The 20,802-nt window shown below is 33.8% G+C and overlaps 1 protein-coding gene across 6 annotated transcripts in view; it reads left to right on the plus strand.

Moving 5' to 3' along the window:
* LOC138709613 (serine/arginine repetitive matrix protein 2) overlaps positions 1-20,802 on the plus strand; it is a 328,612-nt gene that overhangs the window by 169,515 nt on the left and 138,295 nt on the right. For 3 of the 6 annotated variants that reach the window (XR_011334979.1, XR_011334978.1, XR_011334981.1), the window contains exon 16: positions 1,327-1,418. The exons of 2 other annotated variants lie outside the window; for them this stretch is intronic. Coding sequence is in view for 1 of the 4 variants with exons in the window: in XM_069840510.1 (XP_069696611.1) it covers positions 1,327-1,357 (31 nt within the window). In the remaining 3 variants the exon portion in view is untranslated. Of the gene's footprint in view, positions 1-1,326; positions 2,013-20,802 lie in introns of those variants that run through there. One more of the 6 variants, XM_069840510.1, reaches the window with a different exon arrangement.

Genomic DNA, 20,802 nt, shown 5'->3' on the forward strand with positions numbered 1-20,802 from the left:
CTACAGTGGACTATAGTGGACTTTATGTTGTCAGCAAACATCTGGCTACATTAAGAAGATTGATTGAAAAAAAAAGTTTCCTTCCCAGGCAGGATTCGAACCACGAAAGGTTTAGTTACCAGTCTATCGTGCTCTGGAGTGAACAAGGCTCTGAAATTGTTTTTTTTTGCCACTACTGTATATGGTTTTTTAATTTTATTTTCACAAATTGGCACATCTGCTTTTTTTTCCGAATTCAGGCATTCTTTTCTTAAAAAAAATACTCGGAAAAATATCATAAGAATATGATTAATATCTGAGTGGAATATAGCATAGCTTTACATTAAAGTGAGAGTATAAAATAATGTATCCATTGATATACAGTACATCATTTTTTAGGACATACAATACATTTATGCTCGACCATGCAGAAATGTAGTAATTATACACCTGGTAGCAGCCCTTTAATGGACCTCATTAAAGTACACCTATTCATTAAAGTTCAGGTGTTCCACCAATCAGAAAATACCATTGTAGCAATATGAAAGCGCAAGTATCGATTATTCTCGGATATGCAATCGAAAGGCAACAATAAATCAATAAATCACCTATATTTGAAATAAAGTCAGTTCTGTTACCATAATAATTAGCGTTAATTGTAAATAATATTCAAATAAATTCAATTTGTCATCTCCTTTTTCAATGTCTAATTCAATTTCAAGGTTATATCAAGATTAATGTTTAATTTACTCTCTAGATTATATCAAGGTCAATGACATTATTTTGTTCCTCGGAAAAAATCAATACTTTCGCGTCTGCGCACTTCTCACAATTTACGAGGTATTGCACAAGGTTAGTTCCGCTCCCCAGTCAGATAAGAATAACATGAATACTTATGAATAATTTTAAGTTAGAAATATGGTCGAGCATAAAAAGTCGTATGAAACTTGCCTATAATGGTAATTAAGACACTCGTATGAAAATTATGAAACTCATTTGCGCTCATTTCATAAACATACTCGCGTCTTAATTATTACCATTATAGGCTCGTTGCATAATGTACTATTATGTTATTTGAATGTCAAGTTCAAGAGTTTATACATTTAGAGTATCTGAGATAATTCACACTTCATTAGGCGAAGGCAAAGGCTCAATAAATAAAAATATTTCTATAGTTTTTAAATTTCACATATATATTACACAAGGTAAAATTATGCATTTTAAATTTATATTATATTTATGTGTTTCATTAGTTTGTTGTAATGACATTTCACATGATTAGATATCTGAAAATTAAGAATGATTGAAGATCTTTAGCACAATAGTTACCATTGTTTTTATCTTCAGACAAAGCGTACCATCCAAACCGGTTTTGTGAGAGGAAGACAGGGAACAAGTGCAGTAGAACCATAAAACAAGCATGGAGCACTGGATTAATGGTAATTTTGCGAAGTCTTCATCTGATAATGCTACAGAATAGACTAATGTGAGCTGCACACATGTACAATTGTAATTATAAACATGTTTAATGATTTTATTGTAATTAATACCAAAAGTAGTTATATGCAGGTAAAATGTTATTTTTTTAATTATGACTGGGTTCTTGTTGTAGTGTATTAGTTACATGGTAATATTAAAATAAGTCCTTATTAAGTCTGTAAGTCTATTTCATGTCTTGTTAACTTCGGTCACAATGAACATTTGTAACAATAGAGAAAGTATACTTTGTATGTAAGGAACATTACGTAGAGAAGACCTGCAACTGCTCATAATATTAGTGTTAGAACTGTACTGAAAATTATTAAATCCATCAAGATAACAGATAAAAATGTGCATTGCTAACATTTTTCATACAAGCATATGTTATTAAATATATATCATTTAATGTTAGAACCTTTTCAATTCAATAAATGATGTTACATAATTGTATGGGCTTTGTGAATGTTTTGTATTTGGCGTATATCAATATGAAGATCATTAGTACACAATTAGTTCATTATAACCTATAAATTACAATAAAATATATCATTGGAGTTAATGTATTTCAATGAAATGTTTAATCCTCTGTTGCCTTACACATCCCTTTGCTTAATTTTGTCCTTTGTAAAATAATTACAAATTGAATACTTGTTGCATTAATAATATCATTCTAAACACAAACATTTAAGCATAAGATACCGTTTTCATTTTATTGTCTAAACAGTACTCCTGAACGTGCTTAATGTCTTAAGGGAGGGAAAAAGTACAGTAAAACCCTGATAAGACGCTGTTCAAGGGACCTGGTGTAAACCGCGTATTAGGCGGGTGTACTAATTTTGACATATACAGTATCTATTAGCATTTTTCTTTATTGAAATACATGATTCATGAAAGGTAATATAATATTACTCCATTATGTAATTACTGTACTGTGCGTCAAAGACATTTACAATATGTACTGTACTTAATTCTTAAAAAAAAAAAGAAGTCATTTATAGTTGTTTGCCATGTGCGTGTTGTCGAAGTCCTCATGTTTACCACACTTCAGTTTCCTGCGATTACATCCTCCCGACGTCGCAGCTGTAGTGATTGAGTCGCGATTTTTTATTATCTTTCTTAATATGAATGATGGGATTCCTAATGAATCAGAGAGTTATTTTTGATTAAAAGTACTGTTCTCATCGTACTTTCGTAAGATTTCTCATTTTTTCGACATAGAAAGTGCTTTTCGTTTAACACTCATTGTAATCACATTCACAGACACTTCAATACACTAAAGGACAACAAACTGCCCAGCAAAAATTTCCAGAATTTTATTACGACCGAGTGAGAAATGCTGTTTGAGAGAGAGGTTAGCAAGAGGGTGAGGTATTGTAACTGTATGTAGGCTTTAACTACGCAGATAAGGAGTCGAATAAGAGAGCATAACAAGAGGGTGGGGTATACTTAGGTATGAAGTATGAAGGTTTAAATGCGCAGGTAAAGGGTCGAATACCAATACTTTTCAGGGTAATGGCACCAGTGAGTTCAATGGCCAAGATGTTTCATTGCTGTTACAGTACTTTGCCGAAAATTACATCGAAAATATTCCACAAAAATAGCGTATTATGCAGGACTTGAGTGCACCAAACAGGGTATTACATAAAGGGGTTGTATATGAAATATGCAGGGACTGGACAAAAAAAGCGTATTACACGGGATAGCGTAATAAGCGAGTGCGTCTTATTAAGGTTTTACTGTAATACGTTTCTTGTATCATCTAACAAGGAGAAATTGTCACATTGATGTCATAGACTTGTTTGGGATTTTTTAAGAAAAGAAATAAGAGAATATATGTTCTTGATTTGCTCATAAAAAATTTAATACGTTAGATTTTAGTGTAAATTTTATGTTCATTACAGTCTGCCTTGCTATATAGCTGCAGCAAGATGCTGACATTGGTTTTGTTTTTACACCTGTGATACATCACGGCAGATTTTATTGTTTTGATACATGAACCATCACAGTATTTAACAGTTATTTGAGAGCAATTGAATGATTCAGAATACAAGTCAGGCTTTGTATAGTACATTGTGCGTGTTTAGTGTTAAACAATAGTACATTATGCAACGAGCCTATAATAAAGGTAATTAAAAAGCGAGTATGGATATTTATGAAACAAGCGCAAGTGAGTTTCATAATTTTCATACGAGCTTCTTAATTACCATTATAGGCGAGTTTCATACGACTTTTTATGCTCGACCATATTTCTAACTTGATATTATTAATTTTCTTTGTATCTGACCTTGACCAATGTCCCGTATGTTGTGAGATGTTGGCAGACGCGAAAGTATTGATTTTTTCCGAGGAACAGATGTTCACATTGACCTTGCTAGGCCATAAGAACCTACAGAGATAACATTGAAATTAAATTAGACATTGAAAAACGAGATGACAAATTGAATTTATTTGAATATTATTTACAATTAACGCTAATTATTATAGTAACAGAACATAACCTTCTGCGACAGTATTGGATTTCCAGCCTCCGTGACTTTTCGCTAATTCTCTTTCGATTGCATATCCGAGAATAATCGATACTTGCAGTTTTATAACGGTAGAAAGCTGACCTGTCATTGGCTGAACAGTTGTAACCTGAGTCGTCATTGGCTGAAAGACCTGACCTTTAATGAGTAGGTGTACTTTAATGACATGCATTAAAGGTCTGCTACCAGGTGTATAATTACTACATTTCGGCATGGTCGAGCATAAAATTTATTTATTAAAAGCATGGAATGTTACAAGTGTGATACTAGCACGTTTCGTAATTATTTCTACAAGCTGGAAATATATCTGTAGGGCTGCTGTTATTAATTTGAAGTATACAGGAAGAAATATTTATGCTTTTGTAACTTGGAATTAATGTTACGATTATAGCAATGTTTGCATTGTAATAATATAACATTGTTTACAGTTAGTAGAAATATATAATTAGGGACCGGATTTTTATGTAATTACATATTATATTCCTTTCAATCCAACTGTATATAAATAACAAATCTTTGCGAATCTTGTAATTAACATTAATATATTAAAATTTGATATTACATATTTACCTCACATTACATTTATGGTTTGGTATTACATAAATCTATATATTTAGGAGTTTTATTCATTTTTACTTCTCTAAAAGGAGGGAAAAAACTTCTGCTGGGGAAGTTTACAATTTGAAATACACAGATTTAAAAAGACTTTTTACCTACCCAAGAAAGGATATAATAATTGTTCTGCACACATCTTAACAAGCCGTTCCCATGTAGTTTGAAACCTTACCTACTCTCTTCCTAATAATTCTTCCAGGGAAAACCCATTTCAAGTCTGACATGAGCCTCGATAAAGTAGCCGACTTTTGAAAAGAAGCTGGAGTAAAGGAACAAACTGGAAAGATGTTGAAACATTAAAATAAATAGCTTTTCAGGTTATTGCTTGACCACTTTACTTTAAATTTAGTAGACCTATACGGAAATGGGATTTTCCGAGCAAATAGAAAGTATGGTTCTCGGCTGGAATAATCCTACCCTTCTGAATGAGACAGGAATGTCACTTTTCAAACAACAGTTTGTAAATGCCTATAGTTTGAGATCTTAGTAGGTACTTGTTTCTTACAGGGAACAGCTAAAATGCATGTGTCCCACATCTCTTATTTTCTCCTAATCCAGTAAAGCAAAACAGTGCTTGCAGTACTGTTGTGTCATTCATTTCACTCAGTTCTCTAGTTTTAGTACTTACAGTATCCATAACATGCAAGTGAATTTATCTACTGCTCTTAACTAACTAAAATGGCCTCTGTATCTTCAATCCTAATGACAAAAATAAAATCATGGATTGCAATGGACAAAGCTTTCACTACAGATGGAAAAATAGTAATGTGTCAAGTGTGCGGTAAAAAAGTCGGGTGCTCTATGAAATCACAACTGGATCTCATACCTGCCAGATATTGATATTAAATATTTTTATGATTTTACATATTTTGGTACATATTCAGCTTATTTTTCTTACATAAATATGTACATATTTCACACCTTGATATTACATAAAAATCCGGTCCCTATATGTAATATACAGTTGCAATGCTTTTCTCCACTCTGTGATGGACCATGCACTTGCCATTCACCTTGTCATTGCCCCAGTCCTTATTATTGTGCACTGCCACAATCTCAATATTTCACTGGGTTAAAACTTTGGTATTTGTAACATAACATTCAATGGTGATCCTCCTCACAGTTGCTACTGAAAGCAGTATCCATTTTCTTTAACACATATTTGACATCTCAAGAAATTGTCATTTACATTCAAAAGTTCCTCTGCACTAATGGACTTATATAGCCTATGGGCTATTCCATATGAAATCGATCAGTAAAAAACCTCGCATTTTTTTATACTCTAATTTTTTCCCTACTTATACAAGGTGCTGAGGGGAGTGCATTTTCAAAAATATACTATCGAAAGTCAAACGGTTTTCGTATTATTGAGCGACAAATTTAGCATATTTTATAAAAACAAGCCTCTTTCAGCGCTTAGAACTCTGGAACCATTTACTGGAGAACATTGAACGAGAGCTTATTTTGAAGCTGACATTTGGTAGGTTATGATAAGAAGTAATCCTTATTTTTATTGTACACAGAGAGACAGATAATCTGATTTTACTTGCTTTTAGGCTTTTTGCTAATTTGTAAAAATGTAAAAAAAATATTGAGAAAAAACCTTGCATGATTAAGAGGGATTCGACATTGTTTGCTTAGTGGTATGGCAATAAGTTTCGAGGGACTTGAATGGTGTAGTACCACATGCACTGGCCGAGAGCTGAAGATAAGCGATCGTTGGGCGTCATTTTACTCCTGTGTTTATGAAAACCTGTGATAAAGCTAGCACAACCATGCGCTGCTAGACAAAACATCACGTGTTTGTCTCCTGGCCTTGCTTATCTCGGCTAGTTCCCATCTCACAGTCAGCTGGTTAGTTCATGCGCGTACTATTTATTTTCTTTATTTGATATTTTCAATACTTTCTTATCAACATACCATCAGTAAAAAATATGTGTTTATTTGTACTTTCAATGCAGAATCTAACTATATATTTTAAAAATATTTTTTCCTAGCCAAAGGCGTCTTAATGAGGAAAAATCTAAATTCTCCATTTCCATAAAAAGTAAGAAAATCTGTTTATATGTCAATATAAACTTTAATTTCTCAGCTTCAAAATAAACCATGATTTTGATCATTGGGTGAAAGGGTTTCGGAGCCACAACAGTTTAAAGTTACAAATTTTATGAAAATACGATAAATTTAAATATTTTAAATTTAAACACTATGAAGTTCTGATGCCTCAAACTTTGCACAAAGCATTGTATCACAGTTCTCTACGTACAAAAAAAAGTTTTAATGTATTTAGAAATTGTAAGGTCAATTTTCTCTATATTTCGGCAGATTTGAGATGGAATAGCTCATACCTTTGTACAGGGTCCGTCAGAATGATCTCCCCGATTAGGCACATTAATAACAAGAGCAACATAGATCCTATTTAAAATTTTATTTTACCATCTTATAGAAGAATCTTTGCCAATTTGACATCACTTTGTTTTAAAGTTAGTGTCCAAATGCTTGCCCTGACGAGCTATATATCCTCAAATAGTGACTGTGCTTCATTTTTCCTAAAAACAGTATGGCACTATTAAGTTATTCAAAATTGTGCAACAGCACACCAAACAGTAACACACTCACTGTGGAGAGGTTGCTGATGCATTTCTCGAGGGTTTTCTGGGGACCAATATGGAATGTTTTGTTTGTTGATGCAGCCCATCAAATGAAAATGAGCTTAATCATTACTGAGCATAACAGCATCGCCTGGAACATTTTCTGATATGGTCTTGCAAGCAATCTTGGTGGTTGAGCTAGTCACGTTGTCAAAGTTCCTGAACCATCACAGCTTTGTAGGGTTGGAATTTGAGGTCTATAATCTTTTCGCTGTAAGAAAAATCCTAATGTAAACAATAGCACATGACTGAAGTGAGGCTTCATTGGCTGCTGTTTGGCGCCATAGATTCTCAGTACGTGTTCCCGCCTACTGTTGTACATTCTGTTTCATGTTAAACATTTCCCATTACTCGTCAAGTAGGCCTAACCTCACTACTATGCATTCGTTTGCTTAGGAAACATTTACTTTATAATTACTGCAATTAAATTATTTTTAAGTCTTATGTCTTCACAATGGACAGTTGAGGATACAGAAGCCATACTTCATTACCACATGCTTACGTGAACAACTACGAGCTCAAGTGACGCCAGCTTGTTACAAGAACAGACTACCTCGGTATTACTGTTGGTATTCATCCGCGTTCATAGTACATAACAAAATATAAATGTAGCTTTTCTTTTATGTAGCGTTTTACATATGAGTGAAGTTAAATGTTTCATCATATTGAACAACTAGAATTCAATTTTTTATTTTCAAATAATACAAGATTATGGTTTCCAAATACGAACCAAATTTTCCTGCGTCATGTGAGTGTTTTGACTGGGAGCCAATCACAGGTATAATAGCAACGTGCTTATGTTTACATTAGGATTTTTCTTACAGCAAAAACAGTATAGGTGTAATAGGTTAGGATTGAATGGGGCCGTCTATTGCTTATCTTGCAATGCAGTATAAATATGTTACATTTTATTGATGAATGTTTTCGGCATATTTATGCCATCTTCATTTAGGTCAAAATTACATAAATTCTTACTTAACAAATTAATTGCTGATTAATATTTATTACATATTATAATGAAACTAACATCTGTCCATTCCTATTATCATTAATTTCTCTAAATAGATTTACAAAACCTCTAATGGCAATTACATTAATATTCTCATTATAGAAATATATTTTAGATTTATATATATATATATTTTTTTTTTTCTCCCTGTAACATAGTTCTAGTAAGGTTATATTAAATTAATTTTCATCATTTTACTAGCTATCTCAAACCTCAAATTAATTATAATTGATTGAATTAAATTAGCTCATAAATTAAGTTACTACTTTACCTTATAGGTTTATCTAAATTTAAATAAATATGTAGTTTACTAGTCGTTAACTTAACTGAAGAATATTGCTGGAGAACCTTTTAAGTGTAGTGTATATATTCGTAATTTAAATATGTATTGTATTGATTAAGGCTGGTTGAGTGGAAGAGAAGGCCTTATGGCCTTAACTCTGCCAGCGAAAATAAAACATTATTATTATTATTATTATTATTATTATTATTATTATTATTATTATTATTATTATTATCATCATCATCATCATCATCATCGTCTTCAGATCTTAAAAGTTGTCTTTATACATGCTTAATAAATGCCACATTGGTTAATTTATTTATTAAGCATGTATAAAGACAACTTTTAAGATCTGAAGATGGCATAAATATGCCGAAAACATTCATCAATAAAATGTAATATATTTATACTACATTGTAAGATAAGCAATAGACGGCCCCATTCAATCCTAACCTATTATAATTTGCTTATCGGTCAAACTACCAACAAAATGAAAGTATAGGTATAAGATTCGTCTCACACTCTGATCAGATATTCCCAATACCAGAGCATGTTTAATGGCTGAACATCATGAAGATGTACCAGCATGCCTCACTGCTGTGATATTCTCAGGAGCCTGAATGTTCCAACATCTACCAGATGACTTCTGTTTGAAAGTTGAACCTTTTGTCTGACATTTCACACTCATATCTGTAGGGTTTTCTTATCAGGAATGCTTCCATGTCGACCTACTCTAAAATGGGTACAATCACAGTCACTGTTTTTTAAAATGCTCAACAACAAAATGCACGCTCTTCACATGTCCATACCATGATGGTAACTGAAATGGCATGGCTTGTGCTACTCAAAGATATATGCCACTCAAACACAACTATCAAGAAACCTGTATGGCAGCCAATTCAAATCCGAGAAATCATTCTGCTGGACCTTGTATATTTTCTTTAAGTTTCTTTGGCATATGAGAATTCATTACATACAATTTATTGATATAAATATATAAATCCCACTGGAGTAACGGTCAGCGCATCTGGCTGTGAAACCAGGTGGCCCGGGTTCGAATCCCGGTCGGGGCAAGTTACCTGGTTGAGGTTTTTTCCGGGGTTTTCCCTCAACCCAAGACGAGCAAATGCTGGGTAACTTTCGGTGCTGGACCCCGGACTCATTTCACCGGCATTATCACCTTCATATCATTCAGACGCTAAATAACCTAGATGTTGATACAGCGTCGTAAAATAACCCAATAAAAAAAATATATATAAATCCCACAAGGGTAGCTGCCCTTCAGTAAGGGTTGCCAAAAGACACAGCATACTAAACAAATAAAATAAAAATAAACATTTGCGTTATCACTATTTACGATTTTTATTTTCAAATGGAAGCTACCCTTGGGAAAGTACTTTTATTCAATAATTATTAGTAATCAAATAGAATATAAGGAAATTTAGGTGTACAGGTGATTACATAAAATCTGAACAGAATATTTCATTACGTCTATAGCAATCATTTTCAAAATATTCAAAGGAATTCCAAAAGACTTAAAACATTCAACTGAGAATTTTGGAATTGTTCCCCTTGCTCTGAACAATAGCCAAATACTTGTATATGATAATAATCTCTAAAGTATTGAATTGTAGGGTCATAGATGGTCTTCTTTTCTTCATGTACTGCTACAGGTTGTTCAACTGCAGTTTCAAAGTGCACGGTGGGATCAATGATAATTGCTCTGTCATTTCTTCTATCAATGGCAATCATGTCAACTCGCTGAGAACTTCCATCTTTTGCAAGGCAGTGGACTTTTTGGTGAACCTCGTAGAAAGAAGGAAGACTTGATATTTCTCAGAGATATAAAAATTGAAGTCTGGGGAAGGAGGAGGCCACAGTTCTTGCTGATATTTCTGCACCAAAATATCCAGTGCAATTCGGTTATGGATTTATTAGCAGTATGAACTATTGTGTTATATCCTGCTGAAAGTACGCCATATAATGTTCCACATATCATTGTCGTGCCTGGAAAGACCATATGTTAGTCAGAAATGAGTTGTGTGATGCAAAAACATCAGAAAGCTGTTGGGAATCATCTCTTATAGTCCGTTATGTGAATAGTCAATGCCACTTTGGAAGTTTGTAATGTTTTTTGCTTCTGAAAAATTTTTGTTTTTGTACATAGGCATAATGACAATATGTTAATTTATGGATTTCAAAATGTATTTTTTTGTACCTCGCACAGTTGATTGTTTCTTCATGAAAGAACAGCCCAATAATTCTATGAGCTCTATTAGAACACCACACTCCTATTTTTGCATTATTCAACGGAATCTTATTCATGGTTGTTGATTTCTCTGCTGTTTAGTATCTGTTATGTGATGCTTCTTTGTCATTGAAATTAAAAGAAAGTTGATTTACTTTTTTTTTTTGACATTAAATCTACAATCCTAATCTTGGGACTGTAATTCCTGAACTTCTGGAATTCTGTAGGTCTCTAATTTCAGCAGTTTTGTTCCTCGTCTTGCCCATGCTTTAGAAATTCCTTTCTCTTGTGTTTCAAGACTCAGAGACTTTTGAAGACTACATTCCAAGAAAGCTTATGTTTCATCAAGTTTTTGTCAGCACACAGTGCTTTTGTCTGATTTTTTGGTAATTCAAAGAATCTATTTTTTAAGATCTGTCAGCTAAACTTAATATTGCATTTCTACACGGAATTGGCCTTTCAGCAAAATTTATTTCAAAACTTTTATCTTGTTTTACTACTTGACTTTTAATTCTTTATATACATATTGTACATACACATTCTTTCAATAAATACACTCAGGGACAAAAAAAAAACCGGACACTTCTATATTTGCTTGTATTTTGTTGCCAATTATTTCAAAATGAAACAAAACCCATTTAAACAAAATAATGTTTCATTTAGCACCTTATACGACAACATTTGAAAAAAAAAAAAAAATCTTTGATGAGAAAATTTACAAAAAATTACAAAGGACGTATAACTATGGCATCGTTTGGTCTAACTGTTTTTTCATTTTATGGTGCCGTAAACATTAAAAACTCTTTTTAGTAACGGGTATTACCCCCTCTGGCTTGAATAACTGCATCCATACGTCTTGGCATGCTCTCAATTTGGTTAGCAATGTCTTCTTGAGGAATAAGTTCCCATTCTTCGCCAAGTGCTTGCCTCAACTCTTGTAACGATTCTAGTCTCGGTCGTCTATTCTTAACACGCCGTCCCAGCATGTCCCACATGTGTTCAATTGGGTTCATGTCTGGATTCCTTGCTGGCCATGGAAGAACATGGATTCCCACTTCTTGGAGATAATCTCCGACCGCATGGGCAATATGCGGCCGTGCATTATCATGCATTAAAACAAAATTATCGCCTACAAATTGGCCAAATGGTACAACATGATCAGCCAGACATTCATTTATATACCTATCAGCTGTTAGTCTTCCATTTTCAACAAAAACCAACTCTGTACGAGCATCCGTACACACTCCTGCCCAAACTATCACTCCACCACCTCCATACGGCACATTTTCGGAAATGCAACACTGTGAAAATCGTTCTCCCCTCCTTCTCCAAACTCTTTCACGTCCATCAGGTGACCACAGATTGAAACGGGACTCATCGGTGAACAGAACACAGCTCCACTGTCCATTTCTCCAATCCCTGTGATCATTTGCAAAATGCTGTCGTTCAACTCGATGCATCCTGAGAAGTCTGGGACCAGTTGCAGGTCTACTTGATATCAGTCCACTTGCTTTCAACCTTCTTCTAACTGTTTTGGCCGAAATTGGGCGTCCATGCATGTTAACAAATTGCTGGGCTACACTAGTAGCTGGCAGATTGCGCTCCCTAAGAACTCTCAACACCATATACCTGTCTTCATTTGGATTTATAGCTCTTGGATGACCCGAACCTGATCTTCTCGTATATTCTAGAGTCTCTCTATACCGTTTTATGGCATCATGGGTTGTGCTTCTAGCCATATTCATAACATTTGCAATGTAACATACACTGCGTCCATCATCGTAAAGGGCTACAGCTCGAGCCACATCTTCAGGTCGCATCTTGTTTTAAGACAAATGTTACAACCCCACTTAAAAACTCAGAAAATGTAAAAATAAAGAAGTAACGAATGATAATGATAATGAAGCACAAAATGGTTGAGACAAAATTGTTATAGCTGAGACTCCGAAAGCAAAATTGGAATATTTGGTTGTAATGGCTTGTTTATAAAACGAAAAACAATCAGCAAAGTATACACGTCTCCATAACAACAGATGGCTACGATAATATTGTATGGGAAGATAATGTTTTGCAAAATACCAGCAAATATTAAAGTATCCGGTTTTTTTTGTCCCTGAGTGTATTTGTTGATCACTGCTAATCAACAAATGAGACAAACTGCAGTCAACAATAGTTGAACTAGAAGTGAGGTATGTGTTGGAGTGCAAGAGCACTAATGACTTCATTGCAAACGTCTAGGCATTTGAACAACTACAACAACTCTCTTGTCTGTTTATCCAAACATATGTCCCCACCCACTGAGAGCTTGTGGCAGCACAGAGTGGCAGTGACTGTGACAACAACCCTGCAAGCCTATCGTAGGCTGGTGAAATGCACTGTAATTTAACTATCGGATTAGCAATAGAAGAGTCCTTATTTAATTAAATGATTAAAAATAGAAGATAAATCCCTATTTAATTTATAATTTGCAGACGATCAAGTAGTGATTGCCCAAGATCTTTTTGATTTAGAATTTATGGTCAAAAGATTACACAAATTTTATGAATCCTGGGGTCTTTCTATGAATTATAAGAAGACAATATTTGGACATTAATACTAAAAGTAGTGATAATATTGTTATAGATTATGAAATTGAAATTAAACAAGTTAACCAGGCAAAATCTAGGTACAATTATAACTAAAGCAGAAGGTATTGGTGAAGAGGAAATAAAAAACCGATTGAACAAAGTAAAAAAAAAAAAATATATATAACATGTTTAAATTCTATATTGTGGGATAAACATCTTTGGAAGGATACCAAAAAATATATTGGCAAAATGTTAGTTGAATCTGTATTAAACTACGGAAGTGAAATATGGGTAACGAATGCATATTATAGAAAAAGAATTTTGGCCGTAGAGATGGATTATTTGAGACGAAGTGCTAGAGTCTCCCACTTGGATCACATTAAAAATGAAGAAATTAAGCATAGAATGGATGCTGAAGGGACAGTGTTAAATAGAATAGAAAATAAGAGTTTGAAGTGGTTTGGACATCTGATGAGAATGGGTGAAGATAGATGGCCTAAACATATTTACCAGTGGAAACCTCCAGGAAGAAGAGGAAGAGGTAGACCAAAAAGAACTTGGGACAACAAAGTAATGGAGGTCATGCACAAGAGGGGGTTGAGGACTGAAGACGCACAAGACAGAAGGCTTTGGAGGATTGGCACAGGAAGACGGCAGTAGCTGTAGAATCCTGAATATATATATAGAAGTTTCAACATTAAAACCAGTATCATAAAAAGTTAAAAACTTGTCAAAGTATTATTCAGTAAATTGGCTTCTAGTAATTTTATTATTATGCATTGAACAAACAACTACTGAAACTATACTTATTATGACAATCCCGTAAAGCAATACTTGCCCTTGCTAGACAACCATTTCTACACTCTTCTACATATTGTAAGAGAAGGAGAGGAAGAGAGAGTGTTTTTTTACTGGGAATGTGCGTGCAGCAATGGGTTATGTACATCAGTGGAACAGTTAATTTGGCCAATCCAAGTGATATTAATGAAATTCCGAGATATGCATTCCTTAATTTTGTACATACTATTATCCAAAAAGTCCCAAATTCCTGTATTAAAATAAATATTGGGCATGCTTAAAATTTGAAAAAAAAAAAAAATGGCTCGAATTAATTTAGGGGAACCAGGAGCTATGGAAGAGCAAACCTGAACATGTGTCGTCTTTATTTTCAATGTAATTGGCAAAAAACTTTTCCAAACAAATCTGTGGCATTAATGTGACAACTTCCTGTGAGGTATGTGAATCAGGTAAATGTGATCTGTTGATAAGAATACTCAGAAATATGGAACTTTACTGAGAATGTGATAAAGTTACATTTAAATTTAAAAAGTATGTTTTAATATATTAGAATGTAATGAAGTATGCAAAATGTGTCATGAAATGAATTCCTATGTTGGAATTAGTGTTAGTCTTGCATTGGCGGTACCTCCTTTGAGTTGTGTCATATTTCTCATCATGAATACTGATTGAAATAATATGTGATTTGAAATACTATATCTTATTTTTCACTATTTGAAGTCTAGAGAGGATTCTGTTGATTGAACATTTTAATTTGAAAATTAATCAGATAGATGCATTACTTTACATTCATGGTACCGGACAAGATTTCTCGTTATTTGGAAATATTCTGAAACTTGTTCAAATTATTGTTCATATTCATAGTAAGTTGTTAATAAAAAAATAATTTGTGTGTTATATAAAGTTGCCATTTCTCTTTGAACCTTGGACGAGGCATTATAATAGTGTATTAAAGGCATACATTGGAGGTATGATGTATTGCATAAATAATTTTGTGCGTGAAAGTGTGTCCAAGGAAGGGGGTTAAAAAAGGATTTTCATAATATATTAATTTATTTATTCAGTGAGTTGCGTTGGAAGTTGAACCCACAATCTCCACCCATCTATGTGTATAGCCTTGCGACTACACATGAGGATAGTGTTTTGTTGTTGCAGACTCAAATATTTGTTTTCTGAAAGAGTATAAAATAATGATAATCCAGTTGTATAGTTACTTGTTTGCATCGATTCTGAAACACATACTGCTGTTGTTCAGTCAACTGTCCGAAGATAGGACTGAACCTCACAAGTGAAACGAGCATGACACCACTTATGAGGCAACTAGGCCAGGAGATAATGGAGTAGAGTGGCCAGTTCCTTTCCCCCTCCATTGCATACATCACCGATTAGCTACATATTACACTTCAGACTTCAGATGCATACAAACAATTGAGGCGGTAGCCGGAAAATGGGCCTGTTTTCGAGAGAATGCTTAATTCGATTCTCTGTTTTAAAATCTAATTGCTTACGTAGTTTCGTTTCAATACCTTGTAAACAGAGGGCAGGGTAGCTAATTGAATGAACCCATGCACCCTTGCGTAATTGTGGAACTCAACAAACATTAATGAAGATGATGCTCAAAGTGAGTGTAAACTGCACTTTGAAGATAAACTTTGATGTGAGTGTGAATCCATTCTAGATTAATACTAAATAACCTGTAATCTGTATTCTGTACCCAACAGAGATTGTTTATTTTTACATATTCGGTACAATTTTTGAGGTAACTATTTATTTATTTATTTATTCTGGTGTAGTTAAGACCATCAGGCCTTCTCTTCCACACCACCAGAAATACAAATACAATAATAGAAATAAAAAGAAAAATCGCACTATATACAAAGTAAGCCACATAAAAATATACACAAGCTGCAGTCACAAACTTTAGATGAGTGATTAAGTATCATAATTTGGTACACGGATTTGGAAGGATGGCGGGACTGGTCGTTAGGATGTTAGCGGTTAGGCTGGTTTGGCATAGGTGGGGCTGGTGGGTTTGCAATTCATCCCAGGGGCGTACAATAGGCTTCAGGTTGCGGTGTACAGGGATGTTGCCCTCATAGGGAGAAAAAAGAAGTATCATAATTATGCGGTATATGTAAAAAATATAATTTTACTAAAATGATTATGATCTTGTAAATCTCTTTAATGTGCGCTGTTCAATGCTGACGTTTAATTTCTGCTAAAATATAATCATATTGAATGATAAAACAAACTTGTTCTCTGGAAAAAGGGCCTATGAAATGCTCCAATAAATTATATATATATTTATAACACTACAGAAATCTGAATGCATTATTTAAGAAAAACTTATAAACAAATATTATTGTAAAAGTATGCAAATTGTTATTTTGATAAAAGTGCATTCAGATCGCAATTACATAAAAATAAATCTTTCAATCATTGTTTTCTCGAAACATGACTTTTGCTTATGGGCCGTTTTTCTGGCTACCGCCTCAATTGGTCTTTCTCTGACACATACCATCAAGTGAGATGTACATATCAGCCAGGACCTCAATCAGAGGCAAAACATACACTGTAGGTAAACAAAAGACGAAAAGGTAACTAGTATGGGACAGTATGATGTAGGCACTTCTGGGATAATTAAATTCAATCCAGAAGAGATGGCAACCCTAAATTCATAATATCGAAATTATTACCCATGTTGTAAGAGTCATTTTCTAGAAGCTTTAAAATACGAAAGTCACCAATGATACTTTTTGCGAACTATAGAAACACAAGTTTTTCATCATCTAGATACCAAAAAAGTGGATTTTGTGTTGCTGTAAATCATAGCAGTTTTTTTCTCCTGAAATACTGGAAGGCTTTCATTCATACTCTTTACCTGTAAATGAATTTCTCTGAGGAAAAGAATGACTAAACTTATGTATTGAAGTCTTTATGAAAATTTAATGAAACAACAGTTCACTAAAAAATGGCTGTAATTATTTATTTTTATGCTCGACCATGCCGAAATGTAGTAATTATACACCTGGTAGCAGTCCTTTGATGCATGTCATTAAACTACACCTACTCATTAAAGTTCAGGTGTTTTCAGCCAATGACAACTCAGCTTACAGGTGTTCAGCCAATAACAAGTCAGCTTTGTACCGTTATAAAACCGCAAGTATCGATTATTCTCGGATATGCAATCGAAAAAGAATTAGCGGAAAGTCACGAGGCTGGAAATCCAATACTGTCGCAGAAGGTTATGTTCTGTTACTATAATAATTAGCGTTAATTGTAAATAATATTCAAATAAATTCAATTTTCATCTCGTTTTTCAATGTCGGATTCAATAATTAAGGTTATACCAAGTTTAACGGGATTACACAAGGTCAATGACATTATTGTTCCTTGGAAAAAATCAATACTTTCGCGTCTGCGCACATCTCACAATTCACGACCTAGAACAAGGTCACTTCCGATCTTGTCAGATACAAATAAAATGTATACATCTGAATACCGGTAATTTCAAGTTAGAAATATGGTCGAGCATAAAAAGTCGTATGAAACTCGCCTATAATGGTAATTAAGAAGCTCGTATGAAAATTATGAAACTCGCTCTCGTTTCATAAACATCCATACTCACTTCTTAATTACTATCATTATAGGCTCGTTGCATAATGTACTATTATCAAATGAAACATATTATACTATATGTCTACAAAAAGATTTGGTTCTGAGTAATAACTATTACCTCCAAAATTAAACAGTAGCTATCTGTCAGTGAACGGAGTTATTTAGCTCTCCATGTTTTTAATCAGGAAGCAGGGGAATAAGGGTAAGAATGTCATTTTGGAGATTTTCGCATTTAGTTCTTGTTCTTTGTTGATTGGTGCATTAAGAATTAATAGAAAATTAGAGGGATTTATGAAAATGTGATCATTGATAATTTGACATTTTTAAATCATGCAGTAGATATTTTAATTTCTAGGTAATATGTATAATAAGATACATGAATCATAAGTGGAGACTAAAAGGAAGGCAGAAAATAGAAAAGATTGGAGAATGCTGGGTTTGCAGGGAAAGACCTGCTCTTGGGCAGAACACTATGAATGAGTAAATGAATTTTTAATAAGAATTAGTTTATTTTATGCTCAACCATACCGAAATGTAGTAATTATACACCTGGTAGTAGCCCTTTAATGCACCTCATTAAAGTACACCTATTCATTATACTTCAGTTGTTCAGCCAATGAGAAATCACCATTGTACCATTATAAAACCGCAAGTATCGATTATTCTCGGATATGCAATCGAAAGACAATTAGCGAAACGTCACGGAGGCTGGAAATCAAATACTGTCGCAGAAGGTTATGTTCTGTTACTATAATAATTAGCGTTAATTGTAAATAATATTCAAATAAATTCAATTTGTCATTTCGTTTTTCAATTCTAAATCAATTTCCAGGTTATATTGATATTAATGTTCATGTTATTCTCTAGATCATATCAAGGTCAGTGGCATTCGTCCCTCAGAAAAAATCATTACTTTCGCGTCTGCGCACATCTCACAATTTAGAAGGTCACTTCCGCTCTTCACTTACATAACCATAATATGAATACTTATGAATAATTTTAAGTTAGAAATATGGTCGAGCATAAAAAGTCGTATGAAACTTGCCTATAACGTTAATTAAGACGCTCATATGAAAATTATGAAATGCGCTTGCGCTCGTTTCATAAACAAACATACTTGCGTCTTAATTACTACCATTGTAGGCTCGTTGCATAGTGTACTATTAATAGCACATATTTTTTTATTGGGTTGTATCCCTGAATTATTTATAAGATTCGTATTTTATAAAGGATACATTCAAACAATATTTTTTAGTTAAAGAAGATAGAAAACTTCTCTAGGTGAAAATTGCACGTTTATAAATATTTACACAACTTCAACATATATTGGTATCGAGGTTTAATAAGATAATTTAAATATTTATTTATTTATTCTAATGGTGAGTACATTGTGATGACATTGACCCAAAAACAAACAAATAAAAAAAAGAGCACTGAAAACAATTTACAATATTAACCTTTTGCGGACGGATTTAAATACCACAGTCACTCTGCGCGAGAAATGTGTCGGATGCTGCCTGCCATGGGACTGCAATGTAGATATTGCAGTGGCGGATGTCACCCGACATGGGACTCAAAAGGGTTAACTGCATTGAATACACTAGATACATTGAAAGTTAGAAGTTGAATCGAGCGGAAATATGAGCCCATTATTGGCTATGAGCGTTCTAGCTTCAGTAGTTTAAATATAATAAGTAAAAATCTTAGAAAAGATTCTAATACACTAACTTAATCTGAAAAAATCATAGACAAGATTCTAATACACTAACTTAATCTGAAAAAATCATAGACAAGATCTAATACACTAACTTAATCTGAACCAAATCTTAGACAATTTGTAACATTGATCATTCAGTTTTGATCAGCTTTAAAAGATCTGATTCGACAGAGATGTGGTTTGTTTTGGTTGCTGAGCACTGCAGATGGGCTGTACAAAGATGACATAAGTCTCTCTCTCTCCCCCCCTCTCCCTCCCTCTCTCTCTGTCATTGAATTCATGGTGTTTCTTGTTAACTAGAGATACACATGGCGAATTTTTCACTTTATTTGATTATCTTTGGGTAGATGAAACAAAATTTTGTTCTTTTGCACTTCTTTAGATTTTAATTTTTACTTTGTTTCCATTCATTTACTTATTCCACTTCAAATATTATTACAGACATAATTATTACATTGTCCTATAGTAAGTGATGTGCTCTTTTTAAACCCCACTAACTAACTCCTATAGTAGCAGATAAGTCTGAACAAGATTTTTTAGTTTGCCAGTCTCTTAGTAATGTCAATATTTCTGTATATTCTCTATGAATATTATATCTATGGCTTTGAAGAGGAGACTGCTGCAAAAATTGAAGAATATATATCTTCCCCTGCAAGGCAAAGTGTCTTAAGTGCTACATTTACTGAAAATGAGTTATGGTGCTTGGAATAAATTGCCCAGCACTGTGCATCAACTGTAAAAGTTCCTTGAGCTCCAACAATTTTTTTCCCCTGATAAGTTGGTTTAAACTTTGACTATCATATTCACCACTCTGCTGGATAAGTATTATAACTGCCTCTCCTGTAAAGTCAGAAAAATGATGCTTACGATATTCTGCCTTGCAGGGGATGGTACATATATCCTTCATCTCTGTTACAGTATGTTACGCAACAGAGGCTATATTTTGATGCAAAGTGGTTTTGTGGAGACTAGAAAAGGACGACAGTTAATTTGATGTGAACTGATCTTCGAACAAATTCTAATAATCTTCTATAAACATAGATGCAATTTCGACCATAAAGAAGAGGATTTGAAACTAAATGAGTTATGGTATCCTGCACTTAGAAACACAAACACGAAACAAGTTTACAGCACGGTCCACAACCAAAACATTGAAACCCCTGGTGCGGACTGCACTGTCAACAGCAAGTCACACTCAGTTTCCCCTATAAATGATGATATACAACTCCGACCCTGCAGCCAGCTTGTTATGCTGCTCCCCCCCGTATGTTGTACCTAATAGGTTACGTCCATTTTCGGTTTTCCCCTTCGAA

Source organism: Periplaneta americana, chromosome 11 (genome assembly GCF_040183065.1).
Source record: "Periplaneta americana isolate PAMFEO1 chromosome 11, P.americana_PAMFEO1_priV1, whole genome shotgun sequence".
NCBI lineage: Eukaryota > Metazoa > Arthropoda > Insecta > Blattodea > Blattidae > Periplaneta > Periplaneta americana.